We start from the raw sequence: 20,639 nt of genomic DNA on the forward strand, positions 1-20,639 counted from the left end.
TTACCATGTGTATTTCCTGTGTTTTTGTTTCTCTTGTCTTTAAAAAGTGCTTTAAAAAGCTACCTTTAAAAGTGCTATATAAAATAAAGTTTATTATTATTATTATAAATATGAACATGGAAAGTTGTTTTGATTTCAGTTATTTACATAACTTCACCTTCACATATCTTACCTGAGCTCTTGACATCCGTGTAATAATGAGGATAACATTTGCAGGTGTTTGGGTTCCAATATAAGCCTTGTGAAAGAGAGAGCCTGGAAACTTTCACAAGTCTTCAAGCAATAGCACAGCTGTTTAGAACAATTTTTTTCTATCCGTAAAGGACCCTTCCATTCATCTATCAATTTTAAATGTGAAGAATAAGAGATGATTCTTTTGATGATGTCCTTGTCCTGAGTCTCATACAGACATAAAATGGCTTCAATAGAATGAATTGACCAGGTATTCCTCATATGTGAGTCTTTCAAAAGCCATTCTCCCAAAAACCATTCTTCCATTGCTTGCTTGGCTGGGACAGAAATGTTGATGCCTGTGCTCATAGAAAAATTTTTGACGTCTTTTTCATTTAGCAGTCCGAACAAGAATCGCACAGCTAATGTTAAATATGGGTGTTCTTTACACATTGTTGAGAGTGAATTTCCTTTACAGATCTCGGGGATAGAAGTTCCCTCTCCCAATCCAGTGGTCCCTTCTTCATTTCCAGAACCATCATCCAGCACATAATAGAGAGCAGCAAGGAACTCCTGTACACTCAGATGGATGAAGCTGTAGCAGGTTTGGGTGTCGATGTCCAGGTGAAAGAGGTTTTCACTCAAAAATACAGATTCAACCTCAGACAGAGAAAGTCCATGTCTATTTAGATCTTTCATCTCAAACAAAATTTTCCGGTTCAAAATTCCCTCCTTAGCCAGAGCACACAGTTGCTTTAGGCAGGTGTTTGCTGGCTGCTCCCTACAATGGTACTTTATTAGACCCTTCAGATACAGGAGATATACAGAGGTGGCTGTTTTAGACTGAAGTAAGCCCAAGTCCTGTTTTATTTGGGGCTTCAATACAGTGCACACAATCCAACATACAATAGGGACAGTACACATGGTGTAGAGAATTTCATTGTCTTTTATAATGCTGAGAGCTTTGTCTGCATCATCTCCAGTTTTAAAGAAGTTGTGTATATATTCCCTACGATTTTCCTCTGAAAATCCCAGGACTTCAACATCACGTGATTCATCAACAAATGAGTAAAGGTTCTCCAAGGCCAGTGGCCTTGTGGTGATGATCAGAGAAGACTGTTTTAGAATCTGTTTTCTGAGCAATCTTTGGAGGAGTAAGTCTTTATGGGTTTCTTCAAAAATGTCATGAGAAACCTCAGATTTCTTCTCCAGAGTCCACCTCAATTCATCAAAACCATCAACTATGAAGAGAAGTTTTCTACCAGGATCCTTCAGAATGGACACCAGTTCATCTGAACACTGCAGTTTGCAGGTCCTGGATAAAAGTCCCACAAGGCTTATGGGTCCAGTGATGATGTTAAGTTCTCTGCAGCTCAGATGAAATACAAACTCAAACTTATCTTGGTAGAGATCCCCAGAGGCCCAGTCCAGCATAATCTTCCTGGAGGTCATAGTTTTTCCAATCCCAGCAGGTCCTTGTAACACCACAATCTTTGGGATGAAACCATCTTTATCTGGCTCAAAGAGTGTCTGAATTGTAGTTGGAAAATATTTATCTGATTTCTTATCCAAGATCCTTAGATTTCCTTTGCCTGAATTAAACATCTCGTACATCTTTTCATCCATTATCTGGGGTCCCTTTATTAGTTGTAAATTGGTATAATTGTCCTTTAAGCTAACAGTCTCCCCTCTACGAGCGTTATATTCTTTCATCCGCTGGAAATCCTCCTTCATTGACTTTGTATATTCCTTTCTCCACTCTGCATTAGAGGAAGAAAAATCTTTTATCACTCACGTGGACATGAAATTGAAAACATGAAAAATTGGTTTAGCCAACTTTAGCATATTAGGGGAGAAATATTGTATAAGCATTCAGTCTACTAACTAAAACCAAACATGGCAAACACTAACATTCATATCACTTCATATTATAATTGTACGTAATCATAAAAAAAAAACCCTGATTAAAACTAAAATTTGATCCCCCTTAATGTGAGTCTCTATTATTAAAATGTTATGTGGTAGAATAATGGAAAATGGTTTTAAGTGGACATTCTACTGACCTTCTAATCTGTTGCTGGTCGTGATTGTCTTCAGCGTAACTGCAAAAACAATTTTATAAGATTACTGAATAGATAAATGGCTGTGTGTAGAAAAATGTCTTTGCTTAGGATCAGATCTCAGTTCTGGTAATTTCTCAGAACTTTTATGTACTGTACCTTCAGGTAATGGACCTTTTCATTTACTTTCAGAAAAGTTCTCTGCATCCTACTCCTGTTGGTAATTATTAGTGAGCTTTATAAAACAGTTTTCATGAAATGGTCAGTATACTTACCTGCTCTGTGCAGTGGTTTTGCACAGAGACGCCCGGATCCTCCTCTTTTCGGGTCCCTCTTCAGTGCTCCTGGCCCCTGCTTCCTTTTGAGAGCCCCCACAGCAAGCAGCTTGCTATAGGGGGACCCGAGCCGAGCCACAGCTCTGTGTGTCTATTCAGACACAGAGCCGCGGCACAACCCAACCCCTTTCTCTCCTCATTGGCTGACTGACTTTGATTGACAGCAGCGGGAAGCGGGAGCCAATGACGCTGCGCTGCTGTCTCAGCCGATGAGGAGGGGAGTTCCATGCAGCCGAGACACTCCTACAACATCGTTGGATCTAGATGGCGCTCAGGTAAGTATTAGGGGGGGCTGAGAGGGGCTGCTACACACAGAAGGCTTTTTTATCTTAATGCATAGAATGCCTTTACATAAGTAAAAACGGGGGTTATTCCTGCGCTACCAGTTAGGAAAATAGGTCTAATAATCGATTTTTGAACCTGTATGCAACTTCTCTTACTGGACAGCTGCATGCACCGAAAACAAGGGCTCAAACACCAGCCCAAATCAAATGGTATAAAGAGAGAGGGGGGGGTGCTGCGCTAACCAGAGGGGTCTTGGATTATAGGGATAGGTAATATTTCCTAGTATCCATAGATCCCGAGGTTTTCAATAGTGAAAAACGTCAGAAAATCGCATGAATTGGAATAGAGAGTATGCATAGATGTAGTGACTCAAAATTAATTATATATATAGATCACTTTAACCCCTTCATGCCGACCTAACACAAATATGTCCCACTAAACCTGGCTTTTATACGTGGGGCCGCATATTTGCGTATCTCCCAGCACACAGACCGGGGTCTCACCGTGAGCCCCGTACTAATGATCGGGACCCAGCACTCCTGATTCTGGGTCACCTGACCACCATGGTAGCCTCTGATTGGCTATCACAGTGATCAGTCACTGTGAAGCTCGTCTCTGTTTTCTTTCTCTGTGAATGGAGGCGAGAGATACATTGTATCTCTCCCTCTCCTTGCGGAGAAGAATAAAAGTGTGTAAAAAAATAAATAAAATAATAATAAAAAATAAAATACAAAAATGCAAAAAAAAAACAAGATCAAGGCTTGATCTAGGTCAGTGCCAGGGTTAGTGTTTGGGTCAAGGTCAGGGTCAGTATTTTTTTTTTGGACAGAATTTGTTTTTTTAAATTAGTATCAGTGTCAATAAATATAAATGTGTGAAGCGCTAACCCTATATATAATAATTGCTTCTAATAAACACAGACCAGTGGAAGTGTATAAGGCAGGGGTGCTCAACCTCGACCTTAATACAGGGAAGTGTTTGCCCGGGGTCAGCAACCCGTTTGATCATGATCTGGGCTTGCTGACCCACCATCCCACAGCATCAAGCCATCCTCTGTAGGGCCAACTGCTGTCGGCTTGTTTATTCCAGTTTATGTGGGAACACATACAGGTGTTTAGCAACAAGACCTAATGCACAAATGATATATTTCTCGATTTGGTATTCTAGCACACATAGTAGCACAGGGGATTACACGCGTTCAAGTATCAGTGTCAGTCAGTGTCTGTGTTTTAGGTAGGATGAAAAAAAGCAAAATACACACTATTGTTTTTGGGCTGTAGTGCAGGTACATACAACACCTAACATACACTATGTTACCAAAAGTATTGGGACACCTGCTTTCACACGCACATGAACTTTAATGGCATCCCAGTCTTAGTCCGTAGGGTTCAATATTGAGTTGGCCCACCCTTTGCAGCTATAACAGCTTCAACTGTTCTGGGAAGGCTGGCCACAAGGTTTAGGAGTGTGTCTATGGGAATGTTTGACCATTCTTCCAGGTGAGATCAGACACTGATGTTGGACAAGAAGGCCTGGCTCACAATCTCAGCTTGAATTCATCCCAAAGGTGTTGAGGTCAGGACTCTGTGCCGGCCAGTCAAGTTCCTCCACCCCAAACTCCCTCATCAATATCTTTTTGCCTTGCTTTGTGCACTGGTCCAAATCATTTGGTGGAGGGGAGATTATGTTGTGGGGTTGTTTTTCAGGGGTTGGGCTTGGCCCCTTAGTACCAGTAAAGGGAACTCTTAAGGTGTCAGCATACCAAGACATTCTGGACAGTTTCATGCTCCCAGTTTTGTGGGAACAGTTTGGGGATGGCCTCTTCCTGTTCCAACATGACTGCGCACCAGTGCACAAAGCAAGGTCCATAAAGACACGGATGAACAATTTTGGGGTGGAGGAGCTTGACTAGCCTGCACAGAGTCCTGACCTCAACCCGATAGAACACCTTTGGGATGAATTAGAGCAAAGATTGCGAGCCAAGCCTTCTCATCCACACCAATGCCTGATCTCACAAATGCGTTTCTGGAAGAATGGTAGAACATAACCATAGACACACTCCTAAACCTTGTGGACAGCCTTCCCAGGAGAGTTGAAGCTGTTATAGCTGCAAAGGGTGGGCCAACTTAATATTGAACCCTACGGGCTAAGGCGGGGTTGCCATTAACGTTCATGTGCGTGTAAAGACAGGCGTCCCAATACTTTTGGCAATATAGTGTATATTGTATCGCTACCATTGTCAGGAGCAGAAGAATTTAATTTGGGTTGTTCTTTGGTGGTAGGTTAGGGTAGTAACACCTACATTTAAAAAAAAATATTTTTAAAAATATTTTTGGCCAGTTTTCCTTTGATAATATAAAAAATTAGGACACATCCATTACCATTTACCACCAAATAAAAGCCCAATTTGTCCTGAAAAAAATGCGGTATAATCCACCTGGATGCACAAAGTAGTTGTGATGATATCTACAGTTTTGATAACAACTGTCAAAGTTGCAAAATTGTGCTTGGGCATTAAGATTTGTTTTACCCTTAGGCGCAAAGGGTTTACGGGAACTTACCAATTGCTGTTCTCCTTTTTTGGAGGTCATTTGCGGGTCCCATCAGACCAATTAGGGTTAAGACTTCACATATGACATTCAGAGCTCCCTCCCCTCCATGTGTGTCTATCAGAAGGTCCTTTGTGGTGATACAATCTGCATTTTCCAGGTTTCCTCTGGGAATGGGAGGTTTATCTCCATAAGAGAAATCAGACAATTTATTCTTAAATTTCTTGAAGTCACTTCCTTTCAGGTCTTCCAGAGAATATATGATGAGATCTCCGGGGGTTTGCCAATTCATCCCTTCTGTAGAAACAAAACCCAACCACAAAAAACATTCAGAACAACTTCAGGTAAAAAATAAAAACACTAGTATAGGTCTATACTGAAACTAATTGTTCAATAAAGAACGTATGGAAGGGGAACAAAACTAGAGTCTGATAAATCCAAACAAATAAATACCAAGATATTAGATAATAAAATATTGACCTGTACATTATTAAGAAATTCTTCCATATCAGGCAGATAAAGCTAGACTCTAATCACAAAAATGTACTGTGGTACCATACTACCATACCATAATAATATTCTTTTTTATTGTTACTTTTATCTAGGGTAATTATCCAGTTGCCATCCACCTATTGTATATATACTGCATGCAGGCGGCATGAGCAGGCTGGATCTTGTACCTGTATGTCATCGCGCCTGCTCCGGGTTAGGAGTGCACAGCGCGTGATGGACACTTTCACTTAACGGTAATTGGAAACCGGGTATCATGTGATCACTATGATTGGTCACAGCTATCACATGATAACAGTGTAAACAACCTGTCATGAATGGCTTTCTATTCATGAATAACTTGCTTACTGTTGTGATATTTGATTGGCTCACAGCAATCACATGGTACCTGGCTATCTGTACAATGTGATTGGCTGTAGTTAACAACAGATCACAAACATAAGCAAGCTGTTCATGAATGGTTAACCCAGTCATGACAGCTAAAGCTATTGCTTATTGCAGTGAAGTGTAAAAAAAAAAAAACCCTGATCACCATCGACCAAGAGTAGTAGAGTGTCACTATGGTGACTACACTGATGACAGGATGTAAAAAAAAAAAAAAAATGTAAAAAAAAAAATAAAAAAATTATATATATATATATATATATATATATATATATATATATATATATATATATATATATATATATATATATATAATAAAGGAACACGGATCTATGTCTTCCCCTAGTAAAAGCACCTCCCACAGTACATTAAAACACTGGCTAGGCACAAAGTTAAAGTGGATGTAAACCCGAAATTTTTTTTTATATCATACTGTAGAGTATAATATTTCCTATCATTTAAGCCCAGTCTTGCCACAAAGAGTTAATCCATCTCTGAGCAATCCTCTTCTATTGTTCAGTGAGATAATTCTTGACAAACTGAGAAAAACTATGTCAAATCCTCCCCCTTGCTGTGAGTGACAGGTGATTTACATATCTCGTGCACCAGCCTAAGACACAGGCAGTATTTTTTAATTCCCTCCCCCACTCCTTTCTTCAGCAGCTCTGCAAGGATTGGCTGTTCCACACCTCACCATGATTGGGCATGCTGAAGTCATGTGGTTACTTTCCTGTCTTTTCACTGGATGTTAGAGATCATAGCAGAAGTTCAGTGTTAGAAATACACAGGGGAGTGTAGAGGTGGGCGGGGAGTCTACTGACATCAGGACTCCACCCACCGAGCCCCAGACAACAGACCCGCCCACAGAATCTGCAGTTTTTCGGGTCTCATAACAGACAGAGGGGAGACATTTGACAGGCAAAGATAAATGCAGGAGGCATGTATATCCTTATAGCTAACCCCTATGGCAGTAGTTTAGAAAGGATGACATTGGGTTTACATCCACTTTAACCCTTTGATCCCCCCTGATGTTTAACTCCTTCCCAGCCAGTGTCATTAGTACAGTGACAGTGCATATTTTTTTTAGTAATGATCACTGTATTGGTGTCACTGGTCCCCAAAAAGTATCAAAAGTGTCTGTCAGTGTCAGAATGTGCGCAGTAATATGGCAGTCCCGCTATAAGTCGCTGATCGCTGCCATTACTAGTAAAAAAAAAATATCCCAGAGTTTGTAGACGCTCTAACTTTTGCGCAAACCAATCAATATATACACTTATTGGGATTTTTTTTTTTACCAAAAATATGTAGCAGAATACATTTTGGCCCAAATTGATGAAGAAATCAGATTTTTTTAAATTTATTGTATATGTTTTATAGCAGAAAGTAAAAAATATTGTTATTTTTTTTCAAAATTGTTGGTCTTTTTTTGTTTATAGCGCAAAAAAACCCCAAAAAAAACGCAGAGGTGATCAAATATCACCAAAAGAAACATCTATTTGTGGGAAAAAAAGGACATACATTTTATTTGGGTACAGCGTCACACGGTCGCGCAATTTTCAGTCAAAGTAACGCAGTGCCGTATCGCAAAAAATGCCCTGGCCATGTAGGGGGGTAAATCTTCCAAGTTATGAGTTCAAGTGGTTAAAGCAAAAGATCAAAAATGTTTTTATTTATTTATTTATTTATTTATTTTTAATTGTTTGCTTTTAAAGGTAAAAAAGAGATTTGGGGTCTTTTTGACCTCAGATCTCTCCATAAAGAGGACCTGTCATTTCTTATTCCTATTACAAGGGATGTTTACATTCCTTGCAATAGGAATAAAAGTGATAAAAAAAAAATTCAAGAGGCAGTGTAAAAATAAAAAAATAAATAAGAAAAAGAAAATTAAAGCACCCCCATCCCTCCGCGCTCGCACACAGAAGCGAGCGCATACATAAGTCACACACACATATGTAAACGGTGTTCGAACCACACATGTGAGGTATCGGCACAAACGTTAGATCGAGAGCAATAATTCTAGTGCTAGACCTCCTCTGTAACTCTAAACTGGTAACCTGTAAAGTTGTTTAAAAATTGCCTATGGAGATTTTTAAGTACCCTAGTTTGTTGCCATTCCACGAGTGTGTGCAGCTTTTTAAGCGTGACATATTAGGTATCTATTTACTCAGCGTAACATCATCTTTCACATTTTACAAACAAAATGTGGTAAATATTGTGTTTTTTTTTATTCATTTAAATGTATTTTTCCCCAAAAAAATGCATTTGACATAAAAAAAGTGTAGCATTAAAAATTGCAACAGTCGCCATTTTATTCCCTAGGGTCTCTGCTAAAAAAAATGTATAATGTTTGGGGTTCTAAGTAATTTTCTAACAAAAAATACCGATTTAAACTTATAAAAAAAAAAAAGTCTGAACTCTCCAAACTATTGTGAAATGAAGCTGCCTGCTCTAAGTGAAGCTATGACTATATAATAATATCTTATAACAGTGAATTATTTGAAGCACTATATCCTAGATAATACCATACATAAATAAATACATAAAATAAGAAGATGTAATGATAAAGGTTTTAAGCAATTCATACAAAAATCATGCAAAAAGTACTTTAAAGTCATTAACAAACCCATGCTCCACTCTGTGTATCAAAGGCTGAAATAAACTTCATAATTTACTCTAAAAAAAAAAATGCATCAATGACAATGAATTCAAACATTTCACACATTACCCAAACTAAAATAGATAACATTTAGTAATGAAAAACAATATATTTTTAAAAGGTGGACATTCTACTGACCTTTTAATTTGTTGCTGGTCGTGGTTGTCTTCAACTTGGCTGCAAAACACAATTTTTATAAGATTAGGTACACTAACCTTTTAATATAATTTTCAGAAAAGTTATCTGCATCTTTCTCATGCTGATAGGCAGAGGGGTAACTAGAACCTTCAGGGCCCCGGAGCAGGAAACCATGAAGGGCCCCTCTGACCCCCACCCCTTCCATCTAACCCCTAGGCTTCTAGCTCGAGAAGGGCAGCCATGGACATCCTCCCAGAACTCTGCCTCCCGTGTGCCCCCCGAGGCACACATCCAGCACGCTCTGTGACTTGCTGTGTCCTTTGGACACAGCTGATCACAGATCATGGTAAAGGGCCAATCACGGTGGCCCTGTATTATGTGATCAGCTGATCACATGTAAACAGACTTGGCAGTTATCAGCAGTCATTTCCTCCCATGCTCTGTCTGTGTGAGAAAAGGAGAGCAGTTAACCGGCAAGGTAGTACTTTGTTTACACTGATTATCAGTGCAGCCCCATCAGTGCCGCCTATCAGTACTCATCAATGGCGCCTATCAGTGCCACCTATCAGTGCTCAATTCTGCCTATCAGTGCCGCCTATCAGTGCCACCTATTAGAGCTCAATAATGTCACCTATCAGTGCCCATCAGTGCAGCCTCTCGATGCTGCCTAATTATGTTCACCAATCAGTGCCACCTATCAGTGTCCATCAGTGCCGTCTATCAGTGATGCCTATCAGTGTCACCTATTAGTGCTCATCAATACTGCCTATCAGTGCCCATCAGTGCCGCCTATCAGTGCTCATCAATGCTGCATATCAATGCCCATCAGTGCTGCTTATCAATGCCACCTATCGGTGCCCATTAGTGTCACCTATCAGTGCCCATCGGTGCTGCCTAATAGTGCCCATCAGTGCTGACTATCAGTGCCCATCAGTTCTGCCTTTAAGTGCCACATATCAGTGTTAATCAATGCCACCTATCAGTGCCCATCAGTGCCGCCTCACTAGGGCTCTGAGCGGAGAGCGTCTCTCTCATACAGCCTAGAGCCTGCAATGACAGTTACCCCTTCCTCGCACGGATGGGAGAGGAGAGAGACAATCTGCTCCTTCTCCTCCTACTCCTCTCCTCCTGTGTGTGCACCTCTGGGAGTGTAAATGATCAAATTCACTTACTTAGCTTCACACTTCCTGCGGTGCGAGGGAGACGGGAGGGGGAACTGTCAGCAGCAAGCAACCCTGCTGGGACCCCTGGACAGTGGCAGTACACCAGGGCCCGGTCGCAAATGCGGCCTTTGCAACCCTGGTAGTTCTGCCACTGCTGATAGGTAATGAATGTTGTAAAACAATTGTTATGAAATTATTGTTATAGATGGGAACTCACCATTTTGTGTTCTCTTTTCTTGGAGGTCATTTGCAGGTCCAAGCAGACCGTTCAGAATAAGGACGGCAATGGTGACATCCAGAGCTCCCTCCTCTCCATATGTGTTTATCAGGAGGTCCTTTGTGGTGATACAATCTGCATTTTCTAGTTTTCCTCTGGGAATGGGATGTTTATCTCCATAAGAGAAATCAGATAATTTATTTTTTAATTTCTTGAAGTCACTGCCTTTCAGGTCCTCAAGAGAATATATGATGAGATCCCCAGGGGTCTGCCAATCCATCTCTCCTGTAGAAACAATACCCACCACAGTAAACATTCAGGCGAACTTGAAGTCAAGAAATTCCCTAGCATAGGTCTATACTGACCGCTAATTGTTTAATAAAGAACATATGAAAGGGGGAGCAACATTAGAGGTTTGCTAGATATATCAAGATATTACATAATAAAATACTGACCTGTGTATCAATAAGGAATTCCAAATCCAATTTGGAGTTTTATCACTCTGTAAATGTCGAAAATAAAGTTGTAGATGGTGTAGGACAGCCTTTTTCAACCAGGGTGCCCAGGCACCATGGGGTGCCTTAAGGTTTCTTCATTTGGATACATGGTTCTATATTTAGGATGTACCTGGTCTACAAACCAGAGGCCTTGGATGGACAGTTGGATAAATGGCTCTATATTTAGGATGTATCTGGTCTACAAACCAGAGGCCTTGGATGGACAGTTGGATAAATAGCTCTATATTTAGGATGTATCTGGTCTATAAACCAGAGGCTCTGGATGTACAGTTGGATAAATAGCTCCATATTTAGGATGTATCTGGTCTACAAACCAGAGGCCTTGGATGGACAGTTGGATAAATGGCTCTATATTTAGGATGTATCTGGTCTACAAACCAGAGGCCTTGGATGGACAGTTGGATAAATGGCTCTATATTTAGGATGTATCTGGTCTATAAACCAGAGGCTCTGGATGTACAGTTGGATAAATAGCTCCATATTTAGGATGTATCTGGTCTATAAACCAGAGGCTCTGGATGTACAGTGCCTTGAAAAAACTATTCATACCCCTTGAAATTTTCTACATTTTGACATGTTACAACCAAAAATGTAAATGTATTTAATTAGGATTTTATGTAATAGACCAACACAAAGTGGCACATAATTGTGAAGTGGAAAGAAAATGATAAATGGTTTTCATATTTTTTTACAAATAGATATGTGAAAAGTGTGGGGTGCATTTATATTCAGCCCCCTTTACTCTGATAACCCTAAAATCTAGTGGAACCAATTGCCTTCTGAAGTCACCTAATTAGTAAATAGAGTCCACCTGTGTGTAATTTAATCTCAGTATACATACAGCTGTTCTGTGAAGCCTTCAGAGGTTTGTTAGAGAACCTTGGTGAACAAACAGCATCATGAAGGCCAAGGAACACACCAGACAGGTAAGGAATAAAGTGGTGGAGAATTTTAAAGCAGTGTTAGGGTATACAAAAATATCCCAAGCTTTGAACATCTCATGGAGCACTGTCCAATCCATCATCCGAAAATGGAAAGAGTATGGCACAACTGCAAACCTTCCAAAACATGGCCGCCCACCTAAACTGACAGGCTGGGCAAGGAGAGCATTAATCAGAGAAGCAGCCAATAGGCCCATGGTAACTCTGGAGGAGCTGCCGAGATCCACAGCTCAGGTGGGAGAATCTGTCCACAAGACAACTATTAGTCGTGCGCTCCACAAATCTGGCCTTTATGGAAGAGTGGCAAGAAGAAAGCCATTATTGAACGAAAGCCATAAGAAGTCCCATTTGCAGTTTGTGAAAAGCCATGTGGGGGACACAGCAAACATGTGGAAGAAGGTGCTTTGGTCAAATGAGACCAAAATTTTACTTTTTGTCTTAAAAGCATAACGCTATGTGTGGCAGAAAACTAACACTGCACATCACCCTGAACACACCATCCCCACTGTGAAACATGGTGGTGGCAGCATCATGTTGTGGGGATGCTGGGAAGTTGTGGGGATGCAGGGACAGGGAAGCTGGTCAGACTTGATGGGAATACAGATGGAGCCAAATACAGGACAATCTTAGAAGAAGTCCTGTTAGAGTCTGCAAAAGACCTGAGATTGGGGCAAAGCTTCACCTTCCAGCCGGACAACGACTCTAAACATACAACCAGAGCTACAATGGAATGGTTTAGATCAAAGCATATTCATGTGTTAGAATGGCCCAGTCAAAGTCCAGACTTAAATCAAAAAGACCTAAATTGAGAATCTGTGGCAAGACTTCAAAATTGCTGTTCACAGACGCTCTCCATCCAATCTGACAGAGCTTAAGCTATTTCTCAAAGAAGAATGGGCAAAAATTTCACTCTCTAGATGTGCAAAGCTCGTAAAGATATCCCCAAAAAGACTTGCAGTTGTAATGGCAGCGAAAGGTGGTTCTACAAATTATTGACTCTGGACTATAAACCAGAGGCTCTGGATGGACAGTTGGATATATTGCTTTATATTTAGAATGTATCTGGTCTATAAACCAGAGGCTCTGGATGAACAGTTGGATAAATGGCTCTGTAATTAGGATGTATCCAGTCTATAAACCAGATGAATTCTAACTTTTCACCTTTTTAGTAAATTAAGAGTTACATTTAGGCCTTATAAACCAAGGCTGAACGCCTAATGTGCTTGAGCTCTTGCTCTGTCCACTCACATAGCTGATTACCCATCCTGTTACACCCGTTCTGTTAGCTTCCCTTATGTTTGGAGATGAAAGATGGAGGCACACACTGGAGAAAGCTGTTGCAAAAAACAGGCATACCTTGTGAGGAGGAGGCCGCCATGTCACCAGGGCAAGAGATGACCAGAGATTACATCACCTAGGAGGAACAGATATTAATCAGTTTGGCAATAGTGGCAAGACACTTAACCACAATGCAATCAATGGTATCTAGGTGGAATTCAACCTTTGCCTAACATGCCCAATGTATGGCTTCCTTTCTGGGGTTTGTGTCCATTTGGGGTCAAATACAATTAAGACAGATTGGAATTTGATGGGCACAACCCATAGCTATGGACTATGGGTAAAGCATCTTCTTTCAGGCATTTGCCAGATCACTTTATACAGGTCAGGTAAGGCTATTAAGAACATGATGGGGGTTTTGCTAAAACTTAAGGGAAAACTATGGTCAACTTTTAAAAAAGGAAAAAATTGCAACCTGACACTTCCACAGTAAAAAGCCTCCATCCATGGCTATAGAGAATAAAATCAAAGGAGAAAGAATGGGACTTTAAATGAGGCTTGTTACTGTAAAAATAAGTGTATGGAGTACAGTAAAACCTTGATTTGAGAGTAACTTGGTTTGAGAGCATTTTGCAAGAAAATTTTTAAATTAATTTTGACTTGATATACAAGCGATGTCTTGATATACGTTGATATATGTACGTACGTACATATAAGTAGTGTCATGTCACAACAACTGAGTATAAAAGAGAAGAGAGGCGCCTCTAAGTGTAGTAATATGGTTACATTTAATGACGGTACAACATTTAGCAACTCACATGGTTGATGAATAAAACAGGCACATCTAAGTATGCAGGCATCCGGGGTAAAGCTCTCCACATAGACCATCCCCTGCACCACCATAAACATCATCCGTTCCATGCTGCGCTCCATGAGCGGTTCAAGCCTCGCTTTCAGATTGCTCTACTGCAGGGTAGTCTTCCTGGTCACAATTGCAGACTGAGGAACAAAGAAGTGGTAACCCCCTTAATTGGGACTTTGAATAGACCACCCACTCAGAAGATCCATAAAAATGAAAACTTTAATAATGAAAAAATATAAAAAATCCACAAATGACAAATATGCACAACATCAATTACATGGAATGTCATAAAAGTGTTATACAAAAAGTAGTATAAAATATGAATGCCCAGGTGACCGACGCGTTTCCAGTATGAGATGTTCAAATACCTTCATCAGGGGTCAGGGGTTCAAACAATATTTAGCATTCAGATATATTCCAATATGATGGTTCCATGTGAGCAGGCATTGAGGACCAAATAGCCCATATTGGTATTCTAGCAAACACAGGTTCAAAATATTATATGTGTGTAGGGCACAGTCATAAGGTGCATAGTGTCAGCGACATCTATTGTGTGATGTCTGCCCATAGACTTCTCATTTGAAAAAGTGAGGCACCTAGTTGGTTGGGACCAGTAGTATGGGCTGAATAGCCCCGGAGTAAATGTCCGAATGTCCCACCACAGACTGGTCCTGTGGCTATAGCTGTGCGCCGTGTGCCGTGTGGTACCTGGATCAGTGCCTGAACCAAATTGCAGACTGACAGCGGTGCGGAGGATGGTCTATGTGGACAGCTTTACCCCGGATGCCTGCATACTTAGATGTGCCTGTTTTAATCATCAACCATGGGAGTTGCTAAATGTTGTACCTTCATTAAATGTAACCATATTACTACACTTAGAGTCTCCTCTCTTCTCTTTTACACTCTGTGGCTCCTGCTGGATTTTGCTTCTAATCCCCTTGTGGAGGCTTCCATTTGTGGATGGACATTTTATGGTTACACAACCTGGTCTCATTGCTATAATCTTTTTATATGGACTATAAACTGAAGGACTTCTGAATAAATGGTTGTGGAACGAATAATTTGAGTTTCCATTATTTCTTATGGGGAAATTCGCTTTGATATACAAGTGCTTTGAAGCAGGTTTCCGGAACGAATTATGCTCGCAATCCAAAGTTTTACTGTATATATATAAAACCTTTATTGTATCAAATGCAGTTCCGTGGTCTAGAAATGCATGATAACGTTTTCAAAATGTAAACACAACCATATACAAATAGGCTGACATAATAATACAAATATACCATGGACATATACATTGTATATGATGATAATGCATAGTTATATATACAGTCAGGTCCATAAATATTGGGACATCGACACAATTCTAATCTTTTTGGCTCTATACACCAAATGAAACAAAGAAGATGTGCTTTAACTGTAGACTTTCAGCTTTAATTTGAGGGTATTTACATCCAAATCAGCTGAATGGTGTAGGAATTACAACAGTTTGTATATGTGCCTCCCACAGGGACCAAAAGTAATGGGACAATTGGCTGCTCAGCTGTTCCATGGCCAGGTGTGTGTGTTATTCCCTCATTATCTTATTTACAAGGAGCAGATAAAAGGTCCAGAGTTAATTTCAAGTGTGCTATTTGCATTTGGAATCTGTTGCTGTCAACTGTCAATATGAGATCCAAAGAGCTGTCACTATCAGTGAAGCAAGCCATCATTAGGCTGAAAAAACAAAACAAACCCATCAGAGAGATAGCAAAAACATTAGGTGTGGCCAAATCAACTGTTTGGAACATCCTTAAAAAGAAAGAACGCACAGCTCAGCTCAGCAACACCAAAAGACCCGGAAGACCACGGAAAACAACTGTGGTAGATGACTGAAGAATTCTTTCCCTGGTGAAGAAAACACCCTTCACAACAGTTGGCCAGATCAAGAACACTCTCCAAGAGGTAGGTGTATGTGTGTCAAAGTCAACAATCAAGAGAAGACTTCACCGGAGTGAACACAGAGGGTTAACCACAAGATGTAAACCTTTGGTGAGCCTCAAAAACAGGAAGGCCAGATTAGAGTTTACCAAACAACATCTAAAAAAGCCTTCACAGTTCTGGAACCACATCCTATGGACAGATGAGACCAAGATCAACTTGTACCAGAGTGATGGGAAGGAAGAGTATGGAGAAGGAAAGGAACTGCTCATGATCCAAAACATACCACCTCGTCAGTGATGGTGGTGGTAGTGTCATGGCGTGGGCATGTATGGCTGCCAATGGAACTGGTTCTCTTGTATTTATTGATGATGTGATTGCTGGCAAAAGCAGCAAGATGAATTCTGAAGTATTTCGGACAATATTATCTGCTCATATTCAGCTAAATGCTACAGAACTCATTGGACGGCGCTTCACAGTGCAGATGGACAATGACCCGAAGCATACTGCAAAAGCAACCAAAGAGTTTTTTAAGGGAAAGAAGTGGAATGTTATGCAATGGCCAAGTCAATCACCTGACCTGAATCCGATTGAGCATGCATTTCACTTGCTAAAGACAAAACTGAAGGGAAAATGCCCCAAGAACAAGCAGGAACTGAAGACAGTTGCAGTAGAGGCCTGGCAGAGCATCACCAGGGATGAAACCCAGTGTCTGGTGATGGCTATGCGTTCCAGACTTCAGGCTGTAATTGATTGCAAAGGATTTGCAACCAAGTATTAAAAAGTGAAAGTTTGATGGATGATTGTTAATCTGTCCCATTACTTTTGGTCCCTTAAAAAGTAGGAGGCACATATACAAACTGTTGTAATTCCTACACCGTTCACCTGATTTGGATGTAAATACCCTCAAATTAAATCTGAAAGTCTGCAGTTAAAGCACATCTTGTTCGTTTCATTTCAAACCTATTGTAGTGGTGTATAGAGCCAAAAATATTAGAATTGTGTCGATGTTCCAATATTTATGGACCTGACTGTATACACACAACTAGATACATTAGGTGGGACTGCATTTGATACAATAAAGGTTTTATCATTATATATATATACTCCATACACTTATTTTTACAGTAACAAGCCTCATTTAAAGTCCCATTCTTTCTCCTTTGATTTTATTCTCTATGGTCAAATTATATATATGTGACATCTACAGCCCCATTCATTTACTGAATGGAAATCTCCAGCCATGTAAAGAAAGGGGCAGGGATTGTTGCTGACATCATAGCATAGATATGGCTACATGATATCACCTGGTTCCATTTAGTGTTGGGGGCTGGAGCTGTTTTTCACAGAGATGGGATAGCAATGGAACCGGACATGTCCAATGGTCAGCAGGTTTTTTTGTTTGGTGGGTTGGGGACATTATCCATCATGATTGCATATCAGGATCTGCATCGTTGGATGATGTGATTGATGATGAATTTACATGGCGGGACATTTTTGGGGTTTTTATTTATTTTTAGACTTGTTGAAGAGTGTGGTACATATAGTTACTATTTACATTTTTTTTGTGATTAAGTAGGGATGCTATGTACCCCTCACTTATTTATGTAGGGGGTGGGGCCAGTAGCTGGGGCCCCTATTTTTAAAGGGATATTCCAAATTCCAATAAGCCGCTGCCCATAGACCCCCACAACCACCAGGCCAGGGTTGTGGAGAGCAGGCCTTTGCCCTCGTCAACATGGGACAAGGTGCTTTTCCAGGGGGTTCTCCTGTTCTCCTCTAACTTCTGTCGCAAGCTGCAATAACATTGGGGTTTAAAATCGCACCAATCTGCGGCTTTGAAATCACGCTGAAGTTACGCACTTTCAAAGCCACACTGATGCGAACCAGGGCTAATTTTCAATTTCAATAGTATAATTTTTCTTGTAAATATCAGTCTTGCTGTAGTAGGTTGTATACATTGCATAGATAGGCTGCTCTATATGGATGTTAAGGATGTTAAGGGCTCCCACCAGGCACGATATTTAAAGGAATTTTGCGTTTTTAATGTCGCTCTTTAAGCACTATTAAAATTTCTGCTCCCAGCCAACAGAAATTAAATTTTTTTTATTTGGTTTCCCAGGACTGTGCCCAGCCCCCATGCCATTTGTTTGACAACATCTTACCTAATATCCTGGAAAATGGGCATCACTATTTTTTAACATAGGGCTCTCATTGAATCACATTCAGTGTGGCTCAAATTGTGCAACTGAACTTCAAGAATGCTCCCTGAAGCAGCCTCAAACTGAACCTAGGCAGTGGTGTCACTAGGGGGTGCAGGGGGTGTGGAGCGCACCCGGGTGACACCAGCTAAACACCGCACCAGCATCCGCATCTCTCCCTGGCTGTCTGGGTTGTCCCTAGCCCGCTGTCCCCGCTGTCTCACACAACAGAGCAGACTGAAGCCATAGCCACCTCCCCCTCCTCAGCTGTTTTCATGTACACAGACCAGAGGAGGTACACCGCTGTGCATGCCGAGCTAAGGTCTGTAATGTACTGTATTATATTATAGATGGACAGAGGAGGGGGACAGTGACCAAAAAGGGGGGAGGGAGTTAAACAAGACAGGGCAGTGATTCTAAGGGGTCAAAAGGATATGTGCTGGGGGGGCACTTTGGGAGGAAAGAGGACCTATGCTAGAAGTGAGGGTTGGCTTTTAAATCTGACCCCCCACAAGAGCACAAGCCCTTTTGTTTCCCAAAGTGCCTCCCAGTACATTTCTGACCCCCACCTCCCTACTAGCACAAGTCCTCTCTGCTCCCAAAGTGCCCCCAGCACATAACGGACCCCCCACCTCCCTACTAGCACAAGTGGAGAGGGGTGTGTACTGAGGGAGGGGGATTTGTACTTAGTGAAGGGGGTCTTGAATGAGGCAGGGTGGTCTGGACTTAGTGGAGGGGGGTCTGGACTGAGGGAAGGGGGTCTGTACTAAGTGGAGGGGAATCTGGAATAAGGGAGGGGGCTGTACTTAGTGGAGGGGGGTCTGGACTGAGGGAGGGGGGTCTGTACTAAGTGGAGGGGAATCTGGAATGAGGGAGGGGGGTCTGTACCTACTGGAGAAGGGGGGGTCTGTACTGAGGGAGGGGGGTCTGTACAGAGGGGGAACTATACTTGGTGGAGAGGGGGGTCTGTACTGAGGGGGGAGGGTCTATTCATAGAGGAGAGGGGGTCTATACTGAGGGAGGGAGGTCTGTACTTAGTGGAGAGGGGTCTGTAATGAGGAGGGAACTATACTTGGTGGAGGGGAGGTGACCCCATGTTTCATAGCTCCCAACTGTTCCTGAATTCAAGGGACTGTCCCTGATTTGGAGCAATGTCCCTCTGTTCCTCATTCCTCCTCATTTGTCCCTCATTTTGGTCTTATCCATATAGTTGTATATAGAATGCACTTTTTATCTATCAAAAAGTGTTTTCCAGCACTAAACATTTAATCTCATTTCTAAATTGCTGCATTCGTAAATTCCAAAAGCCAATATAAAGGAATAGTAGTGGTAAAAAAAAGCACTTGTGGGTTTAACCAATCTTTTTTTTGTACAATTCTCCTTTAAGGGGGCCAGGGGTGTGTCTTATGCCTGCATACTTCTGCTGATAGGTGTCCCTCATTCCCATCTCAAAAAGTTGGGAGGTATGCATGTTTTACCACACCAGGTGACACCAACCCTAGTGACACCACTGAACCTAGGTACATTTGACCCGTCTCTACTGATCACCCAGAGGAAAAAGGCCACCCCCATGAGCTGTTATAGAGTTCAGCAGTATAGGTTGCATGTCCCACTTTTTGCACCCCCTCCTGCTGAAAAGCCCAAAGCGATCTTTTCTTTTACCATCCTTTCAGCCCAGCTTTGTGTTTTAACTGCAGTAATGTTTAGATTAAGAGATTGAAAGGGAGACTTTGAGGACAAGTTGTGTCAGATAGAAGAAGTATGAAAGGCTCCTACCATGGAATGATCTGATTACCGGAGACCTCCGCCCTGTAACATACAGCTGCAGACATGGCACAGGGGCCCCCAGCTTCCTGGATCAGTCCGGAATCTCAGAATGAGCCGGAAATGTCTCTTTGCTCTTCTATAGAAGAACACGCCTTTCCTGTACTGATGTTTGCTGATAAAATTCTCCCCCAACCATAACATATAGTGCTGGAAGCCAAGTACAAGGCAGATCATCAGAGGGCATTCAATTCATGTCAATGAGTAGAGGCTTCTGATTGGGTGCTCTGTGTTCTACCACCTCCACTCTGTATATACTGACTCTACGCACAGATGATACCGGATAGAGGAGAAGCCGGGAGAAATAATTTTACTATCTAGTCTGCATAGCCTACAGGTCATATGTCAGTAATTACTGTGATCCCTTTCAGACCATACACTGCTCATTGTATACTTCTGATATATCCCAGCACTGAGCACCTCCCCCACCCGACCGCAAAGATTAGACCAAAAAAATTCAATAACATTTGAAGCCTTTGTTGCATTTTTCTCCCATTTTCAGTTTGATTGTTAACCCTTTCACTGCCATCGATGTAACCATACGTCAGCATTGGGAGGTTCTAAAATGCGTTTAAATCTGAAAAGGCATTTCAGCTTTCAGATGGAATTGATCTGCTGGATATAGGC

At 41.4% G+C, this 20,639-nt stretch overlaps 1 protein-coding gene across 6 annotated transcripts in view; it reads right to left on the minus strand.

Moving 5' to 3' along the window:
- The window catches only part of LOC141106556 (NACHT, LRR and PYD domains-containing protein 3-like), a 47,922-nt gene extending 27,832 nt beyond the window's left edge, over nucleotides 1–20,090 (minus strand). For 5 of the 6 annotated variants that reach the window (XR_012235739.1, XR_012235740.1, XR_012235738.1 and 2 more), the window contains exons 1-7: nucleotides 19,965–20,090; nucleotides 13,284–13,341; nucleotides 10,469–10,753; nucleotides 9,089–9,127; nucleotides 5,413–5,697; nucleotides 2,235–2,273; nucleotides 173–1,931 (exon numbers count right to left, since the gene is read on the minus strand). Coding sequence is in view for 3 of the 6 variants with exons in the window: in XM_073597413.1 (XP_073453514.1) it covers nucleotides 173–1,931; nucleotides 2,235–2,273; nucleotides 5,413–5,697; nucleotides 9,089–9,127; nucleotides 10,469–10,753; nucleotides 13,284–13,305 (2,429 nt within the window). In the remaining 3 variants the exon portion in view is untranslated. Of the gene's footprint in view, nucleotides 1–172; nucleotides 1,932–2,234; nucleotides 2,274–5,412; nucleotides 5,698–9,088; nucleotides 9,128–10,468; nucleotides 10,754–13,283; nucleotides 13,342–14,023; nucleotides 14,205–19,964 lie in introns of all 6 variants that reach the window. The other variant, XM_073597412.1, reaches the window with a different exon arrangement.
- Nucleotides 20,091–20,639: the final 549 nt, after the last annotated feature.

This window comes from Aquarana catesbeiana, linkage group LG08 (genome assembly GCF_042186555.1).
Source record: "Aquarana catesbeiana isolate 2022-GZ linkage group LG08, ASM4218655v1, whole genome shotgun sequence".
NCBI lineage: Eukaryota > Metazoa > Chordata > Amphibia > Anura > Ranidae > Aquarana > Aquarana catesbeiana.